The sequence below is a fragment of the Panulirus ornatus genome, chromosome 34 (assembly GCF_036320965.1).
Source record: "Panulirus ornatus isolate Po-2019 chromosome 34, ASM3632096v1, whole genome shotgun sequence".
In the NCBI taxonomy this organism is placed as follows: Eukaryota; Metazoa; Arthropoda; class Malacostraca; order Decapoda; family Palinuridae; genus Panulirus; species Panulirus ornatus.
In genome coordinates, this window is record NC_092257.1 from 19,632,914 (window position 1) to 19,652,912 (window position 19,999).

General features: G+C 43.8%; 1 protein-coding gene across 1 annotated transcript in view; it reads left to right on the top strand.

The window, feature by feature from the left end:
• The first annotated feature begins 4,804 nt into the window (after positions 1-4,804).
• Positions 4,805-19,999, top strand: part of LOC139760006 (hemolymph clottable protein-like) — a 46,138-nt gene continuing 30,943 nt past the window's right edge. The window contains exons 1-10 of the mRNA XM_071682749.1: positions 4,805-4,954; positions 10,183-10,340; positions 11,067-11,207; positions 11,391-11,483; positions 11,672-11,757; positions 12,456-12,557; positions 13,630-13,825; positions 14,934-15,104; positions 15,555-15,668; positions 19,237-19,317. Of these exons, the coding sequence (XP_071538850.1) occupies positions 4,921-4,954; positions 10,183-10,340; positions 11,067-11,207; positions 11,391-11,483; positions 11,672-11,757; positions 12,456-12,557; positions 13,630-13,825; positions 14,934-15,104; positions 15,555-15,668; positions 19,237-19,317 (1,176 nt within the window). The 5' untranslated portion in view covers positions 4,805-4,920. The remainder of the gene's footprint in view (positions 4,955-10,182; positions 10,341-11,066; positions 11,208-11,390; positions 11,484-11,671; positions 11,758-12,455; positions 12,558-13,629; positions 13,826-14,933; positions 15,105-15,554; positions 15,669-19,236; positions 19,318-19,999) is intronic.

Below are 19,999 nucleotides of genomic sequence, written 5' to 3' on the forward strand. Positions count from 1 at the left end.
TCAAGGCGTACGCATTCTGTGCTATCATCAAGGCGTACGCATTCTGTGCTATCATCAAGGCGTACGCATTCTGTGCTATCATCAAGGCGTACGCATTCTGTGCTATCATCAAGGCGTACGCATTCTGTGCTATCATCAAGGCGTACGCATTCTGTGCTATCATCAAGGCGTACGCATTCTGTGCTATCATCAAGGCGTACGCATTCTGTGCTATCATCAAGGCGTACGCATTCTGTGCTATCATCAAGGCGTACGCATTCTGTGCTATCATCAAGGCGTACGCCTTTTGTGCTATCATCAGGGCATACGCATTCTGTGCTATCATCAAGGCGTACGCATTCTGTGCTATCATCACCTTGCTGAATCTATTCCTGCATGGAAGACATTCAATGGATCCTTCGTTCCCACAATCAAGATATGACAGACGTTCTTTCAAGACACAGTGTATCATTTGTGTCTCACTATTACCCATGTGTGATTGTAGGCATGTAGTAAACATCTCCACGACTGGGTGTGTAGTTACCATTTGTGTGTTATGAGGAGAGCGTTTTACGCTCGTGTTGCCCCGCGTCTCTTATCCTTGTATATATGCCCATGACACACACACACACACACACACACACACACGTGCTTTGTCTGGCAGTAAGCGTTGTAAGGGAGAGTGATTAAGGGGGGATCAAGTGGCGGGGGTTGACTTGGGTAGCTGGGTGTGTCTTGAACCATTTTTCTATGTTTTCGTGTTTTGTCAGTTCCCTCATAATGATTTGGTTAATGCTAGGATGGGCTTTAAAAATAGCCTGGGGACAAATTAAAGTTCTTAGTGTTAGTAATTAAGATATACAATGACGTTGCGTGTGGCATAATCAGCAGAGGGGTATAAGATAACGGGATTTTCAAGATCTATGGAGTGATCATTTTCATGACAATGTTTAGCGATCGCATATTTGTGGTCGTCCCTGCGTACTGAATGACGGTGCCAATACCACCTCTCCGTTACAGTTTTCCCGGTCTGGCCTATGTAAATATCTTTACATAGGCAAGACCGTAAAAAATACGATCGTTAAACATTGTCATGAAAATGATCACCCCATAGATCTTGAAAATCCCGTTATTTTATACCCCTCTGCTGATTATACCACACGTAACGTTATTGAATCTGTCTTAATTGCTAATACTAAGAACTTTAATTCTACCTTAGGCAATTGTAAAGCCCATCCTAACATTAACCAAATCATTATGAGAGAATTGTCAAAACACGAAAACAAAAATGTTGTTCAAGACACACCCAGCTACCCAGGTCCACCCCCCGGCCACGTGACCCACCTTAATCATTCGTCCTTACAACAGTTACTGCCAAACAATGCAGACAGTAGTTGCTCTGTATCGATTGGTGCTGGACGGTGGTACTCAAGTGTGATGTTGGGATTTAAATAACTTTGTTTTAAGTACAGGCACCTGATGAGGTGGATTGTCTTCACGAAACATGTCGTGCCACATGGATAGAAAAATTACATGTTAAATGAGATTGTATGAACTCTTACTGAAGTGTAATTTCACCTTCATACTATCAGCAAGGACTAGTGTGATCATAATATATATATATATATATATATATATATTATATATATATGTATGACTCATGGTGAGGTGCCTGAGGATTGGCGGAATGCTTGCATAGTGCCGTTGTACAAAGGCAAAGGGGATAAGAGTGAGTGCTCAAATTACAGAGGTATAAGTTTGTTGAGTATTCCTGGTAAATTATATGGGAGGGTATTGATTGAGAGGGTGAAGGCATGTACAGAGCATCAGATTGGGGAAGAGCAGTGTGGTTTCAGAAGTGGTAGAGGATGTGTGGATCAGGTGTTTGCTTTGAAGAATGTATGTGAGAAATACTTAGAAAAGCAAATGGATTTGTATGTAGCATTTATGGATCTGGAGAAGGCATATGATAGAGTTGATAGAGATGCTCTGTGGAAGGTATTAAGAATATATGGTGTGGGAGGCAAGTTGTTAGAAGCAGTGAAAAGTTTTTATCGAGGATGTAAGGCATGTGTACGTGTAGGAAGAGAGGAAAGTGATTGGTTCTCAGTGAATGTAGGTTTGCGGCAGGGGTGTGTGATGTCTCCATGGTTGTTTAATTTGTTTATGGATGGGGTTGTTAGGGAGGTAAATGCAAGAGTTTTGGAAAGAGGGGCAAGTATGAAGTCTGTTGGGGATGAGAGAGCTTGGGAAGTGAGTCAGTTGTTGTTCGCTGATGATACAGCGCTGGTGGCGGATTCATGTGAGAAACTGCAGAAGCTGGTGACGGAGTTTGGTAAAGTGTGTGGAAGAAGAAAGTTAAGAGTAAATGTCAATAAGAGCAAGGTTATTAGGTACAGTAGGGTTGAGGGTCAAGTCAATTGGGAGGTGAGTTTGAATGGTGAGAGGCTGGAGGAAGTGAAGTGTTTTAGATATCTGGGAGTGGATCTGTCAGCGGATGGAACCATGGAAGCGGAAGTGGATCATAGGGTGGGGGAGGGGGCGAAAATTTTGGGAGCCTTGAAAAATGTGTGGAAGTCGAGAACATTATCCCGGAAAGCAAAAATGGGTATGTTTGAAGGAATAGTAGTTCCAACAATGTTGTATGGTTGCGAGGCGTGGGCTATGGATAGAGTTGTGCGCAGGAGGATGGATGTGCTGGAAATGAGATGTTTGAGGACAATGTGTGGTGTGAGGTGGTTTGATCGAGTAAGTAACGTAAGGGTAAGAGAGATGTGTGGAAATAAAAAGAGCGTGGTTGAGGAGCAGAAGAGGGTGTTTTGAAATGGTTTGGGCACATGGAGAGAATGAGTGAGGAAAGATTGACCAAGAGGATATATGTGTCGGAGGTGGAGGGAACGAGGAGAAGAGGGAGACCAAATTGGAGGTGGAAAGATGGAGTGAAAAGGATTTTGTGTGATCGGGGCCTGAACATGCAGGAGGGTGAAAGGAGGGCAAGGAATAGAGTGAATTGGAGCGATGTGGTATACAGGGGTTGACGTGCTGTCAGTGGATTGAATCAAGGCATGTGAAGCGTCTGGGGTAAACCATGGAAGGCTGTGTAGGTATGTATATTTGCGTGTGTGGACGTGTGTATGTACATGTGTATGGGGGGGGGGGTTGGGCCATTTCTTTCGTCTGTTTCCTTGCGCTACCTCGCAAACGCGGGACACAGCGACAAAGTATAAAAAAAAAAAAAAAAAAAAAATATATATTTATTCATTTATTTATTTATTTGTTTATTTATTTATTTGTATTGCGGTGATTTAGTATTCGGTCGACATCCATGAGAAGTAATGAAACACGATAAGTCCTAGTGCATTATCGTTTATAATCACAACGTCAGGTGAGATACAAGAATCTCTCGTATGACTGAGATAACCAGTGACTCAAGACCGTTCCACAACGACTGACATTACGAATGATCCCGTCTCAGACCATCTTTTGTGTGATCCACTCTTTTTTTGAGATGTCTTAGTCGTTTGTCTAACGCCCTGAGACACAGCGGGTAATAACCCGCCGAACACCATGGGAAGCTTAGACAAGACACTTTAGTGACACCTTCGAAGTGTTGGTGGGTCTCATGAGCGTCGTCACAGAGAACAGTGGTCGAAGATGAGGTAACTTTACCAAACCATTCGTGGCGTAACGTTCTTAGTCGTGGGTCACCAGTTCATATGGTATGGGCTTCGATCTCGGGCAGACTTCGGTGAGATGGTTTGCATCGATTTCACGAGTGGAATCATGCCCCGTGTATTGAAGAAGGTGTGGAAAGAGAGATCGTTATCTTGGAAGGCGAGGGTGGGTGAGTGGGTTAGTATGTGTGAAGGTGTGGGTGTTGTGTGGATGCGAGGTATTTGGATATACATGAGGACGTCCAGGGGAGGGTGGATATCTTGGATATGAAATGTTTGAGGACAAGAGGTGATGTGAGGTGGTTTGATGGAGTAAGTAATGAAAGGGTAAGAGAGAGAGAGGAATGGTTATAAAGAGATTGTAGCTGAGAAAACTGAAGAAGGTGTGATGCAATGGTGAGGAGAGCTTAATAGAGAGGATATATGTGTCAGAGGTGATGGGGACAAGGAGAAGAGGGAAGGAGGGGGAGAAGGCAAGCTGGAAACGAAACGATGGAGTGAAAGAGATTTTCAATGACTGTAACATGAACGCACAAGAGAGTGAAAGGCGCAAATGGGATATATATATATATATATATATATATATATATATATATATATATATATATATATATATATATATATATATATATATATATATATATACTGTCAGGTACCCAATTTTTCACCAACCCTTAAGGTAAGGTGAACAGCTGAGTTGACTGTGGACCGACGACTGCAACGGGGACAACCGAACGTATGCGGTCGACCCCAGCCAGACGATAGGCCTCAGTGAAGCCCAGAAAACCCAACCCCAGCCATCCTGACGCACAACAGTACTCTGTGTTACTATCGAGAGTTTAGCTTAGAGACAGCACCATGACGACCTCAAGAGCCTGTTACCAAGCGGCTGCTGGGGACGCCCCCAGGAGCCTGATGCAGTGTGTTGCGTGCATCCTTTTTTGACCTGTTCTCACCACAACGTGAATAGGTTACGTAGGGCGACACTGTGATGAATATTAGCCTGATGCCTTGTCATGTCGTGTCCCCTACAGATACGAACGGGAAAGACTATCTCTTAAGCTATTCAAGTAGATAATAAAGAGGTAGATTTCATGGGCCTGGGGAGCGTCTGAAGCCTGGGCATCATCCCTGGACTGTGGTATATAACAGCCAGCCAACCGCCGGCCCGCCTACTCCCCGTGCGGCATCCCTACACTATACTGGTTCCTCCCGCCACGAGCGCCTTACTCCCGGCTCCGCTGTGGATTGTCACCACACCACCAGCATGATGGTGGTCGTCCTCCTTCTTGCACTGGTTGGTGAGTGTCCCGGATAAGCTTAACCCTTCCTCTGCTTTGACGTACGTCCGCTCAAGGCTGACAGAGACCCATATGTATGGAGTCACTGTGAAGTATGTGTGTGTGTGTGTGTGTGTGTGTGTGTGTGTGTAGAACCTTCACTGTGAAGAGAATATGTACAATCACTACTGGAAAGAGCAAATGAGAACAGTGAGTACTTTCGTTTACCACATCCTCAGACAGAGTGGGGGAGATACAGGTGTTGAGGTTCTTAAAAGCACAGAGGTAGCAGTGAGGCGGGGCTTCACTAACCCCCGTGTAGAGCAGGTGAGCACTAATGATGTGACATGACATCTGACCTTCCTCTCCTTACATGGTGTGTGGACAGGGTTATTCTGGTAGATACTTTTTAATAATTATTTCAGTTAACAGTTTGTCATATTTAAGATGACCAAGAGACATATTCACATCATGATCAAACGTACCAGAGATCAAGCATGATTCAATTACATTTCTTTCACTGGAACAATTTGATTTAGATGTGGTCTTAGCTCAAAGGCAGCTTTATGTTGAAATATGCTGTTGCTCTGTTGGGCTGTCCTAACACTGTACTTATATTGTGAGATCCTAGTCTCCAAACCTTTCCCCGATTGTTCTATATAAAAGTGGTTACAGTCTTTACATGGGACTTTATATAAACAACACCTGTATTATTTGAAGGGCTATTTTTGATGAGGGCTTTCTTACTGGTGTTGTCATATTTGAATACTACTTGTGCATTAAGTTTTTTGAGAATGTGGACACAGTCGAGAAAATTCTCATGGAAGGGAAGAACAATGATTCTTTGGTAACTTTCACAATCTGGCTTATTACTTTTGGCCACTATAGAAGCGTTTCCTTGCTGTATTCTGACACTAGTTAAGTATATCTATTGGGTATCTTAATTTTTTTTTTCTAACACACTGAATCATTTTCAGTTCATCTAAAAATTGGGGATCTGAAATCTTAAATGCTCTCAGGTACATAGATGTAAAAACCGATCTTTTTACATTAATATGATGATTTGAGTAATAGTCGACATAAGACAGCATATTTGTAGGTTTTCTGCAAACCTTAGTTTTCAAGATACCTTTATCCCTGATGACCTCTACATCCCCAAAGGGTAACTTATTATTCATTTCGACTTAAGGAGTAAACTTCATGGAGGGAGCTAATGAGTTTACTTTACGCAGATAAGGAGACGTATGAACTGTATATTCAGCACACAATTTCTTCAGTGAATGCCGTTTATCAGACGTCTGTATAATCGCTACTTTCTAGAGGAGAGTAAGATGTTCACATTAGGAGGACTGAACTCTATAGTGAAGGATTACAATGTTATAAATCCGGATTGGGAAGGTGGCAGGCGAAATCATTGTGTTTATAGTGTTTATTCGAACAAGGACGCTGACCCGCCAGTTTACAGCGCCATATACAAGCTGTTCGTTGAAACGACTCGGAAATACAGTGGATTAGTCATTCTCATTCTTTGTATTTGTTGAGTTTCTCAATATTATTCTTTGATCTATTGCATTATCATATTTTGTAGTAAGAAATATGAACCGTAAGTGTAAGGTGTACACATATCCACATTGAAAAACCGAGCCATCACGTCAACTGTGTGGCCAGCAGTGTGCACCAGCTAGCTGACAGCGGCCGACCTCGTCAAAGAGGAAGCATTCGCATGCCATTACTTAGTAACATTATTTTCTCTCAGTTTTCTTTTGGCTTGGTAATAGTTTTTGTTTATCATTTCATCATGCTTTGTTGTAGATGAAAAATAACCCGAGATTGTACTTATATGTAGACCTGTACACAGATAGGAATTAGTCGTAACATTAACTATGTTCCGAAATTTTACGTGAGACATATGTAAGGGGAGGGTTGGTACGCCTGTCCTCACCCTCCGCCTTCCAGTCTCCACCACAGGAGTGTGTTGCCGTGTGCGCTAGTGTAGACACGCAGTGGTTCCCGCTCCTGATACATGGCTTGCGTAGTAAAGTAGCACCATACACGGGCTATGGTTGAAGTGCATAGTTCGTTTTGACGTTTTTAATTGACGTCCGATGAGTGAATCCCAAGTTCATCGGGTGTGAACGTGGTTTACGAGACGCTTCATTGCCGGTTATGAACCCCATTCGAACCAAGATATGACGATGTTTCTCTCATGCCAGTCGTCATCAAAACCTCTCTGGAAGTGTGAGGAGCCAGTGTCGCCTTATACATTGAGGCGTCATAGGATATCTGAATTTGCCCTACGGTGGCGGGGCGGTGTCCACCGAAACACCACCACCTCTCTCTCTGTGTGGATCAGGCGATACAGCAAGACAGGACCTAGAGATGATCGGCAACGGCGCGACCGACCGCGCAGCACCACCCTGGAGGAGGACCAAGTGGATCGGCTTGATTTTGTAATCATGCCGTAATGTTGAGGTAAATACGTGGTAACCATTGGTATACAACGAGGTATGCAAAGTTCCGTGACAAATATCCAATAGCCGGGACTACGGTTAGTCGTGGTGTTTCACGTCATTAGACCATAACAGCTGTTAGTGACGTCGCACGTCGTTCACCACCGCTGCCAGTAGACGCCATGACCTGGGCCGGCAGGGTAGCACTCGGGAGTCCGATATGGGCGTCACTCCACTGGGCGTCAAGGGCTTATAGCAGCTTGGAAGCAAAGGTTGAGTGAACGCCACGAGGAGGCCAGAATATACGACATACGCACTTGAGTAAGCTGACAAGGGAGGCGGCTCTTGGGGCAGAATAGTAGCATTTTGTGACGATGTGTGGCATATAGTCGTTAGGAGGTAATGGCTCTATTTTGCTGTGCGTCAGTGTGTGTGTGTGTGTGTCCATGTGTGTGTATGTGTTCCTTGACCTGCATTACCTTTGAATATATTGTTTCATATGTATGTTATTTCGTCCACAGTTATACTATTGCTATATTTTGATATATTGGTATTATTTTCTGATGCGTTTTTGAGCATGTTATGAGATTTGAGGCCAGGCATGTCGTAGTAAGGCACAAGGATGGAGTGGCAGGGTCAGTGCTGGTCTGTATGGATGGCCGCGCGCAGGTGAGGTGTGTGTGGGGAGGTGTCAGCTGGTTGATGATGGTGAGGAGGGGAGTTCACCGGCCAGAAATAGAGTGACGTACTAGAGGAGGTTCCTCTGCGATGCTTTTTTCCCTACGGGAATACTTTTCTGCCTCGTGCTATAGGCCCATCCATACGTGTCCAGCAGATGGGGAGTGATTTGCCCCGACAGCCATCCCATCCCCATTCCCCTCCATGTATCCCTTGTGCCACACCGACCCACACTCCTCGATCTCCACCCCATCGAGCATGTTTGGGCAGCCGTGATGAAACGCGCGCCCGGCTGACATGGTGCGTCACCTGACCCGCGACGCTGCTGGTGTCACGACAGCATTAACGGGCGTGGTAGGATCTGAGAAGCCGTGAGGGATTGCGATCGAGCATTCGTGCTGGCGCGCCTTCCATGATGCCTGGCAGGTTGAAGGCTATCATAGCGGTAGGAAGTGCTGAAAGGGAAACCACTGTCGAAATAGATAAGATAACCAATTCATGTGTTTATCATTCCTGTAATTTGGGGTATTCGCGCAAGACGACTCGATAGTAGTACACACTTCTGACGCCATATCAGATGCTTAATCAACAGGAGGAGAGGTGTTATACCCTTAATGGAACACTACTGTTTGGAGGGAGTGGTAACCACTTGTTGGAAAGTATAGGCCATTATCGAAGTGAAAGATGAACCATTCAGTGGTTAAGTAGAACACGTTACCATATATATTCTTCGTTGTTTGTGTATTTAAGATACATCAGTGTGAGTGGCTTCATAAGGCTATTCTATGATATTACAAACATGAATAACAAGTACGAAAGAGGATATTACAGTAAATCGACATTTGGCATCCACACTGATACAGGGCTACCAACCCCCAGCCAAAACAGAGCACACATATCCCAATAATTATCGACCATGGTATCATATCGTTTACCCATACAGTAAGCACAGATAGTTGTTCTAACTAGTGCTCACTGACCGATCTTGGTGGAGTATCGAGAAAGACCACAGCGCCATGAAGGCAGCAGCAGAGTGTGGCAATTTTACGAACTATCGTGTGGACTGAGACTACGTCAGTGTCCTTTCCCGGACCATAGGAGGACTTTTCCGAACTATAGAACTGGACTGGACTACGACAGTGCTCTTTCCCGGTTCATAGGAGTTTTCCGGACTATAGAACGTCGTGATAAAGACATGTTTAATGTCTGTTTATATGTTTATCTAAATTTACTCCGAGACCAATATGGATGAACGAGTCCTGGTGTTGCCCAGTATCTCTTTAGCTCATGCAGCCTAAGGTGGTTGGGTTGTGGTGGCGTTGAAGTGATGGTTAATGGTAGTGTGAGTGGTGGTGGCAGTTTGTGATGGTGGTAGTTGCAGTGGTTGTTGTGGTGATGGTTATAGTGATGGTGGTGGTATTAGCAGTGGTGATGATATAGGTCATGGTGGTGGTAAGTGTGGTGGTAGTGGTAGAATTAGTGGTAGTGGGGGTGATAATGGTAGTAGTACTGGTTGTTTTGATGGGAGTGGTAGTGATGGTGGTAGAAGTAGTGGTGAGGGGAGATTAGGTACAGTTATCAGTGGTGGTAATGGCTGTGGTAGCTGCAGTGGTACTTGTGGTTGTGGTAGCGACAGTGGTAGTGCTACTGGTAAGGACAAGGAAGATGGCAGTGATGGTAGTCATGGTAGTGGCCGTGGCCGTGGTAGTTACTGTGGTAGCATGAGTGGTTATGGAAGACGTTGGGGGAATGGTTGTCGTTAAGATAGTGGTTAGTGGTTGCTTTGGCAGTAATGGTAGAGATGGTAATAGATATGAGGATACGGGAGCTATTGTAGTGGTTGTGAGAGATGGTGGTAGTAATTATGGTAGGGGTAGTGGTTGGAATCGAGGTGATATTAGTGGTGGTTGTGGTAATGGTGTTATTGACAATGTTGTTGTGGTTATGATAGAGCAGGTTACTGTGGTATTGCCAAGGGGGTGATGGTGGTTGTATTGGTGTCAGTGATGCTGGTGGTAGTTGTGGTTATGATGGTGGTGGTTGTGGTAGCAGTAGTAGTGGTGGTGGTAGTGACAGTGGTAATGGATGGTATGATCATATACTGTGTTATCATTGCCACAGGTTCCTGCTGGGGACTCCAACCCAAACTGGAGTACCAGTATCGCTACTATGGACGGGTCGCCTCTGGAATCCCTTCCGTCAAGAACCAGTTCTCTGGTGCTGGCATCCAGGCTGACGTGACGGTACAGCTGACTGAGGTGCCCGTCATCCTCGTACAGGTGGGTAACATTGACAGGTCCAGGTGGGTAACATTGACAGGTCCAGGTGGGTAACATTGACAGGTTCAGGTGGGTAACATTGACAGGTCCAGGTGGGCAGGTCTGACCGACCCAAGTGGGTAAGACTGATGACTCAGATGGTCTGGTGTGGTAACGATACGTTATGACAATGTGTATTATGACCACATGGTCAGCAGACGTTGTCCAGGGGCTTGGATCAAAACCTCATTTTTCCCTTAACCATAAAGGTAATGAGAAAGCAAAGGTGACCACAAGAACCATACAGAGACAGGTCTCCCGAGATACCTGACTGGTCACAGGTTAATTATATCCCAACCCAGATATGTACAGGACTAGTATACTGTCAGGAAAGACAAGGTATGTACAGCAGGTCAATTGTATATATATATATATATATATATACACCAAGGTTACATATGTAGTTAACGAACATTAGGGAGGCTATAGAACAGATCCCATCCCAGTATTACACATTGAGAACAAGTGTGACGAAGAAAACACTTTATACTGACGTACTTCTCGTACAGACTTAAGCAAAGGAATTATAAACGTATCATCATATTCCTTTGTACGTTATGGGTAGAGTAATCGCCTGCATGTGAGCCAGCAGGGGACAACCCAAGACACACACACACACACACACACACACACACACACACACACAGATCAAGAACATTTCCTCATTTGTTTCATTTGTCACGACAGATCAGCAACGTTCAGGTGGGAGACATGCACGACGAACTCAAATGCGATCTCCGAAATCCCTTACCCATCGAGTACCATCGACTGGTGGAGGGGGTCGAGCTGCTGGAGACGCCCTTCGTGGTCCATCTAAATGACACAGAGGTAAGAAGCGGAGGGAGAGTGTGTGTGTGTGTATATGCAAATGGCCTATATGTGTGTATATCCACTCCAGTGGACCTAATGCCAGACAGTTGCTAGGTTACCATTAAGCCAGCATCTGTACCATAGAGCCAGCCAGACAGACATGATGATAACAGATTTGCCTGACGCTCCTCATTGTCGCAGGAAGCTGACTACATGGAGGCGCCCGTGGAGCCAACCTGGATCACCAACATCAGGAGATCCATTGTGAACATCTTCCGTGTCGCTCCTCTCCGGGTAAGAGCCACACATCTGACTCGTCCATCTGCTGCAGCAAATGTTTCTATGTTTCCATTTACACTTAATGTCATATGTCGTTCTAGTGTTTGTTTATCTCGACAAAGACAATACTACAGAAGAAAACATAAACATCAGGACAGAAGCTAATCTTATGACACATCTTGATCATTTATTTCTCTTTCCAGGTAAACTTTGGCATCAGGGGTCAGGAATACCAGAGTCCAACGTTTGGTGTTACTGAGACAACGATGTCTGGACACTGCTTTAACTGGTGAGAGAGAGAGAGAGAGAGAGAGAATTTATCTTCGCTGTATGAAGTATGATTAAGGAAACTTCTTTTCAATTATAGACATGTTTCAGTATCACGCTTGATTTTTATACATTCTTGAACTCTCTCACTATCTTCAAGCATATTTTATGCATGGTGTTATTTAGGAACATATCAATACACGTCTCTCATTCATCTTGTCATGATGGACACTGTATCAGATATTACCTGACGTCATATCTATTGTCTCTGAAGTTTTTCTCCAAAAAATATACTAATGATGGTTATAGGCGTAACGATCGCAATGTTTCATACCTCGTTGGTATATATAGAAAGAATATTTGGATAATCCTTTACTACTTTTTGTAATAATTCTAGAGAACAAGAACCACAGAAGTTCCTTATTGAACATATATGATCATATAACCTGAAGGTATATGATCATATAACCTGAAGGTATATGACCATATAACCTGAAGGTATATGATCATATAACCTGAAGGTATATGATCATATAACCTGTAGGTATATGATCATATAACCTGAAGGTATATGATCATATAACCTGAAGGTATATGATCATATAACCTGAAGGTATATGAGGTACCATCAGGGAGACTTTTGATCCTCAACTTCTCTTCCTTGTGTATTTCCTGAAGAGGGAACATTCAGGATCTCCTACAATATTCACCCGTCTACAGGTACTCTCTCCTGCGACTGCCGGAGGAGGAAGCCGCTCAAAAGAACAAAGAGCAGGAGGCACAGATTGAGGACGACATCCAGAGAGACCAACAGGCCGACAGGTAAGGCAGTCACTGAGACGGTTCAGGGATTTCTCAATAACTTTCATCAAGATAGTGTCACACTTGGGATGAGGTCAGACGTATAAGATAAACCTAAGAAATCTAAGTTATGTGAGATGACGACTACAGGCATCTTAGGGGAGTCGGGGCGAAAGGAGTTGATTTCATTATCGACTTTTGTAAGGTCAATATCGCGTATGTGTGTAGGATGAGCCATACAGATGGTGGTCGGCTGGTGCAAAGTAGAGCGACGAACCACCGGGAGGGAAGTGTTCGGACGTCCACCAGTGGTTGAGTGAAGGATGGATGTTGAGGTACACCAAGTAAGAATTATAGGATACGTTTCAAGTACCGTTGGGCTAACAGCGTCGCTACATTAAGATTTGCCATATGATATACATAAGATACATGTATCGTCAGAGTGATGGAAAGTGTGATTATAAACTATGTCCACCAAGTCAGCTATACATGGAAGATTCAACACATAAGTGCAGTAAGATGCTGTTCATGTGATGTGCATTGTGTATGAAGTTTAGGCTACATATACAGTCTGCAAGAACTGTATCTCCCAGGTAAAGTCTATCAAGTAATAAGCACAAGGAATAATTCTCCAGGTTAGAAATTTGTCTTACATATTAGATCATTTAGATGGACACTGTAAGATCCATGTATGGTCGTCCATGTGAGCGGGATAGGACACTTATAAACCAGAGATGTTGTGTAAGAGTTGAGTGAGAAATGGAAGACTCGTTAAGAGCAGCGCACTATCCATTACCCGGCACGGCCATTAACCTACTGAACACGAGAGTATGATCCTGATGCAAGAGGGTAGACGGCCCTTGAGCACGACGGTAAGGTCCTGGGGTTATCATGCAGCGACCATCAGCTCAGACCATAATGGGTCATCGTCCCGTCATCACTTATGGTCAAAGGCCATACCATCGTGCTGCAGGCCCTCACCGTCGTGGTCATCCATGTCTCTATAAGACCCAGTGTCTCTTTTACGTGTAGATGCTACAGGGGTGAAGGTCGCATCCAATATGTATAACACATACTTCCCTTTTGGTTCTAGCTACACAGATGGTAGCAAGACTGGTGGCAGCAAATCTGGCAGAAAGAGCGTGGCTAAAGGGAAGACATCTCACGGAAAGACGTCCCAGACATCTGAGCCAGGGCGTCTCCTCGACATACCCGCCATTAATGACGGTCTCTGGACTATGGTTCGCACTGTAGACTTCAACCTGTGTGAAGATCTTGTGGCACTGAAAGTAAGTTTAATTCAAACATTGTTTTTCATATCTATGTCACTGGTCGGTTTCCTCCATCTTCGCGAGGTAGCGTCAGGCTGACTCCATGAGGGGGGGAAACAAATGCACGTTTGGTTCTTTCTAGGTTATAGCTGTAGGTAGTGATGATACAGGAAGGAAGGATTTCCAGTCTCCCTCTCCCACCCTTCTTAAGTCTACGACACGTAGGAGATATGTTGGTAGTATTTTCTCACTCGTATCTACCATCTTATGTGATTATATTCCTCGATAAACAAGATTGAAAGACTAATTCATGATAATGTTTAACACCTTTTAAGTGATCTTTGTTTTGGTTCTACCATTTTACAATCTCAGACAAAGTATTCCAATTCACCTTAAAAGAAAATCATTTAAGGTCTTTGTTCATCACATGGTGTTATAACAAACAACATATATGAACATTCAGAGGCCTCACAATATCAACACATCTATAGACTATAGGATCAACCCATTGTTGGCCTTACGTTGTCAGATGCAGTAAAACTGTTTCCATTTTCCCAGCAACAACGACGAATGGGCAAGAACTGCCATCTAGTGTTAGGCTAAAGTAAGTACGTAGTTGTATTTATCAATAAGATACTACAAGCAGAGAGATGGTGAACAAATCGTCTTGACTGACCCCTAGGGAAGGTAAATATGGGTTGTGACTGTATTGTGATTGGGTTGTGACTGTATTGTGATTAGACTGTGACTGTATTGTGATTAGGCTGTGACTGTATTGTGATTGGATTGTGACTGTATTGTGATTGGGAAATATAAAGAGAAATGAAATGGTCATCATACATCTTCCAATGGAGAGGAAGGAAGGCTGGCTGGGTCCAACCAGCGATTCCCTTCTGAGGGCAGACGAGGGAGCTCAGCGTAGCTGCTCTGGCCTCACAGTTTGTGACATCACAACTCGTTAGTTATGTCACAATCTGATAATGAAGCCGAACAGTTTCATCACCTTATCTTTATCACTAAGAATCCTTTATGATAACAATGATAACTGTTTGCATTTCTTTATCACTAAGAATCCTTTATGATAAGAGAATGATAATTTAGATTTTGCCATTTTATTCTTGCGCAGCTCCACGGTCATAAGAAGACGGACGAGAAGATAAGCAGATCATCTGTGGGCACCTACTTGCTGCGAGGAGACGAGACTGGCTGGCGTATCGAGCGAGCTGTGGTCGAGGGTTCCGTGTCCGTCTTCGCTGACGCTGCCAAGGAAAATCACGTGGACACCTTCACCAACCAGGTATCTCTCTCTCTCTCTCTCTCTCTCTCTCTCTCTCTCTCTCTCTCTCTCTCTCTCTCTCTCTCTCTCTCTTTACTACCATCTGGTTATGGGGGGAGTTTGTGACGGATGAGCAGTGAACCAGCCCTTCCATGGCTGTCACGTTCCCCTCCTTGCCCCAAGGTGTGCTGTTTTCATTTTTCCTTCTCTACCTCCACCCGTACGTGGGTTGCTGGCATCCACTCCACACACACACACACTCCATCTTACAGGTGAAACCTGACAACACGTAACTCGCACAAGTTCATTATTCTTAACTCTTATGTTTTCCTGGGGTGATGAGCCCCTCGCGCTAGCCCTGCCATTTGGCAATATATCTCCATAGCTACTCGTAGTTCCACTCTTCTCTGATACATGAAGTGATAAGAAAATGATCATCAGAATGACGTGTTGCCTTGTACATCTTCACAGACACTGGAGCTGAGAGCAGTGAGGATATTACGAGAACAGCTACCTATCGACTATGAACCTCACCACGATCACTCCTGGCAGTACGGAGTTGTCCACCGTCTTCCAGACACATTGGTAAGCTCACTTCTCATGTAGCAGATAGGTAGAGGGATGGAGAAACAGAAAGATAGATACATAAATGGACAAATAGATGTATAAACAGACGAATATATATAGGCAGCAAATTTCTTGCAGGGAGATAGATGAATATCTATAGATAGTATGGAAGATAGAGAGACAGATGATATATATATATATATATATATATATATATATATATATATATATATATATATATATATATATATATAACCAAGATGTGAAAAAAGGAGAGATAGGTAGTATGTTTGAGGAAAGGAACCTGGATGTTTTGGCTCTGAGTGAAACGAAGCTCAAGGGTAAAGGGGAAGAGTGGTTTGGGAATGTCTGGGGAGTAAAGTCAGGGGTTAGTGAGAGGACAAGAGCAAGGGAAGGAGTAGCAATACTCCTGAAACAGGAGTTGTGGGAGTATGTGATAGAATGTAAGAAAGTAAATTCTCGATTAATATGGGTAAAACTGAAAGTTGATGGAGAGAGGTGGGTGATTATTGGTGCATATGCACCTGGGCATGAGAAGAAAGATCATGAGAGGCAAGTGTTTTGGGAGCAGCTGAATGAGTGTGTTAGTGGTTTTGATGCACGAGACCGGGTTATAGTGATGGGTGATTTGAATGCAAAGGTGAGTAATGTGGCAGTTGAGGGAATAATTGGTATACATGGGGTGTTCAGTGTTGTAAATGGAAATGGTGAATAGCTTGTAGATTTATGTGCTGAAAAAGGACTGATGATTGGGAATACCTGGTTTAAAAAGCGAGATATACATAAGTATACTTATGTAAGTAGGAGAGATGGCCAGAGAGCGTTATTGGATTACGTGATAATTGACATGCGTGCGAAAGAGAGACTTTTGGATGTTAATGTGCTGAGAGGTGCAACTGGAGGGATGTCTGATCATTATCTTGTGGAGGCTAAGGTGAAGATTTGTATGGGTTTTCAGAAAAGAAGAGTGAATGTTGGGGTGAAGAGGGTGGTGAGAGTAAGTGAGCTTGGGAAGGAGACCTGTGTGAGGAAGTACCAGGAGAGACTGAGTACAGAATGGAAAAAGGTGAGAACAATGGAAGTAAGGGGAGTGGGGGAGGAATGGGATGTATTTAGGGAATCAGTGATGGATTGCGCAAAAGATGCTTGTGGCATGAGAAGAGTGGGAGGTGGGTTGATTAGAAAGGGTAGTGAGTGGTGGGATGAAGAAGTAAGAGTATTAGTGAAAGAGAAGAGAGAGGCATTTGGACGATTTTTGCAGGGAAAAAATGCAATTGAGTGGGAGATGTATAAAAGAAAGAGACAGGAGGTCAAGAGAAAGGTGCAAGAGGTGAAAAAAAGGGCAAATGAGAGTTGGGGTGAGAGAGTATCATTAAATTTTAGGGAGAATAAAAAGATGTTCTGGAAGGAGGTAAATAAAGTGCGTAAGACAAGGGAGCAAATGGGAACTTCAGTGAAGGGCGCAAATGGGGAGGTGATAACAAGTAGTGGTGATGTGAGAAGGAGATGGAGTGAGTATTTTGAAGGTTTGTTGAATGTGTTTGATGATAGAGTGGCAGATATAGGGTGTTTTGGTCGAGGTGGTGTGCAAAGTGAGAGGGTTAGGGAAAATGATTTGGTAAACAGAGAAGAGGTAGTGAAAGCTTTGCGGAAGATGAAAGCCGGCAAGGCAGCAGGTTTGGATGGTATTGCAGTGGAATTTATTAAAAAAGGGGGTGACTGTATTGTTGACTGGTTGGTAAGGTTATTTAATGTATGTATGACTCATGGTGAGGTGCCTGAGGATTGGCGGAATGCGTGCATAGTGCCATTGTACAAAGGCAAAGGGGATAAGAGTGAGTGCTCAAATTACAGAGGTATAAGTTTGTTGAGTATTCCTGGTAAATTATATGGGAGGGTATTGATTGAGAGGGTGAAGGCATGTACAGAGCATCAGATTGGGGAAGAGCAGTGTGGTTTCAGAAGTGGTAGAGGATGTGTGGATCAGGTGTTTGCTTTGAAGAATGTATGTGAGAAATACTTAGAAAAGCAAATGGATTTGTATGTAGCATTTATGGATCTGGAGAAGGCATATGATAGAGTTGATAGAGATGCTCTGTGGAAGGTATTAAGAATATATGGTGTGGTAGGAAAGTTGTTAGAAGCAGTGAAAAGTTTTTATCGAGGATGTAAGGCATGTGTACGTGTAGGAAGAGAGGAAAGTGATTGGTTCTCAGTGAATGTAGGTTTGCGGCAGGGGTGTGTGATGTCTCCATGGTTGTTTAATTTGTTTATGGACGGGGTTGTTAGGGAGGTAAATGCAAGAGTTTTGGAAAGAGGGGTAAGTATGAAGTCTGTTGGGGATGAGAGAGCTTGGGAAGAGAGTCAGTTGTTGTTCGCTGATGATACAGCGCTGGTGGCTGATTCATGTGAGAAACTGCAGAAGCTGGTGACTGAGTTTGGTAAAGTGTGTGGAAGAAGAAAGTTAAGAGTAAATGTGAATAAGAGCAAGGTTATTAGGTACAGTAGGGTTGAGGGTCAAGTCAATTGGGAGGTGAGTTTGAATGGAGAAAAACTGGAGGAAGTGAAGTGTTTTAGATATCTGGGAGTGGATCTGGCAGCGGATGGAACCATGGAAGCGGAAGTGGATCATAGGGTGGGGGAGGGGGCGAAAATTCTGGGGGCCTTGAAGAATGTGTGGAAGTCGAGAACATTATCTCGGAAAGCAAAAATGGGTATGTTTGAAGGAATAGTGGTTCCAACAATGTTGTATGGTTGCGAGGCGTGGGCTATGGATAGAGTTGTGCGCAGTAGGATGGATGTGCTGGAAATGAGATGTTTGAGGACAATGTGTGGTGTGAGGTGGTTTGATCGAGTGAGTAACGTAGGGGTAAGAGAGATGTGTGGAAATAAAAAGAGCGTGGTTGAGAGAGCAGAAGAGGGTGTTTTGAAGTGGTTTGGGCACATGGAGAGAATGAGTGAGGAAAGATTGACCAAGAGGATATATGTGTCGGAGGTGGAGTGAACGAGGAGAAGAGGGAGACCAAATTGGAGGTGGAAAGATGGAGTGAAAAAGATTTTGTGTGATCGGGGCCTGAACATGCAGGAGGGTGAAAGGAGGGCAAGGAATAGAGTGAATTGGAGCGATGTGGTATACCGGGGTTGACGTGCTGTCAGTGGATTGAATCAAGGCAGGTGAAGCGTCTGGGGTAAACCATGGAAAGCTGTGTAGGTATGTATATTTGCGTGTGTGGACGTATGTATATACATGTGTATGGGGGGGGGGTTGGGCCATTTTTTTCGTCTGTTTCCTTGCGCTACCTCGCAAACGCGGGAGACAGCGACAAAGTATAATAAAAAAAAATATAATATATATATATATATATATATATATATATATATATATATATATATATATATATATGAGTATAAAGACATGTTTGAATAGAGATAGAAATATAATGTGTAAATGAATATCAATAGGTTATGCCTAAAGAAAAGGCATACGAGTGTGTGTGTGTGAGTTTGCGTCTAGTGTATACTTACATTTTCTTACAAGACGCTCATTATTGTCTTCGATCTACAGGAAGACGTGGAAACTCACCCGAGCCTCGAGCAGGTGGTGACGGGCGTCACCCTGACGGAGGACATGGTCACTCAAGCTAAGGTAAGTACTATGGTCATCTCTGGCCACTCCAGCAGAGGTTTTTGCCTCTTCCAGTGATCAGAACAATGATACGAGAAAATATATATTGTTTTCATGTTTGTCGTTTCCAGGGTTAATACCTTGCCTCATCTGTTCACATCCACTCTATCTGTCATTGATGATACCCTTATCCACAACTAGGCCCCACAGACCTTCCCATGGGTTTTTTTTCTTTGTATCTCTTCATATCCGTGGTTCAGTCTATTCACAGCACGTCATTCCCTGTATACCACATCGACTTTCAGCATCATCAGGACCCAAGCACTTAAAACCTTTTCCAGACCATTCATCCATATCCAGGTTGGTCTAAACCCTCTCTTTCTCCCCTTCGCTTCTTTTTCAACCTCTCCTCACTCCTCCTCTCCATATGCTCACGCCATTTCAGCTCTCTCAGCTATACTCTTCCCATCACCACACATCTCTCTTACCCCAGCATTCCTTACTAGATCAACCCTCCTCACACCACATATCGTTCCCAAACATTTCATTTCCAACACATCCACCCTCCTTCTCACATCATGATCTATATCGTATGACCCGTATCCATACAAATCGCTGGAACTGCTATACCTTCACATATTTTAATTTTTGCTCTCCCATGTAGCCTTTCCTCTTTCCACACATTTCTCAATGCTTCCATAAA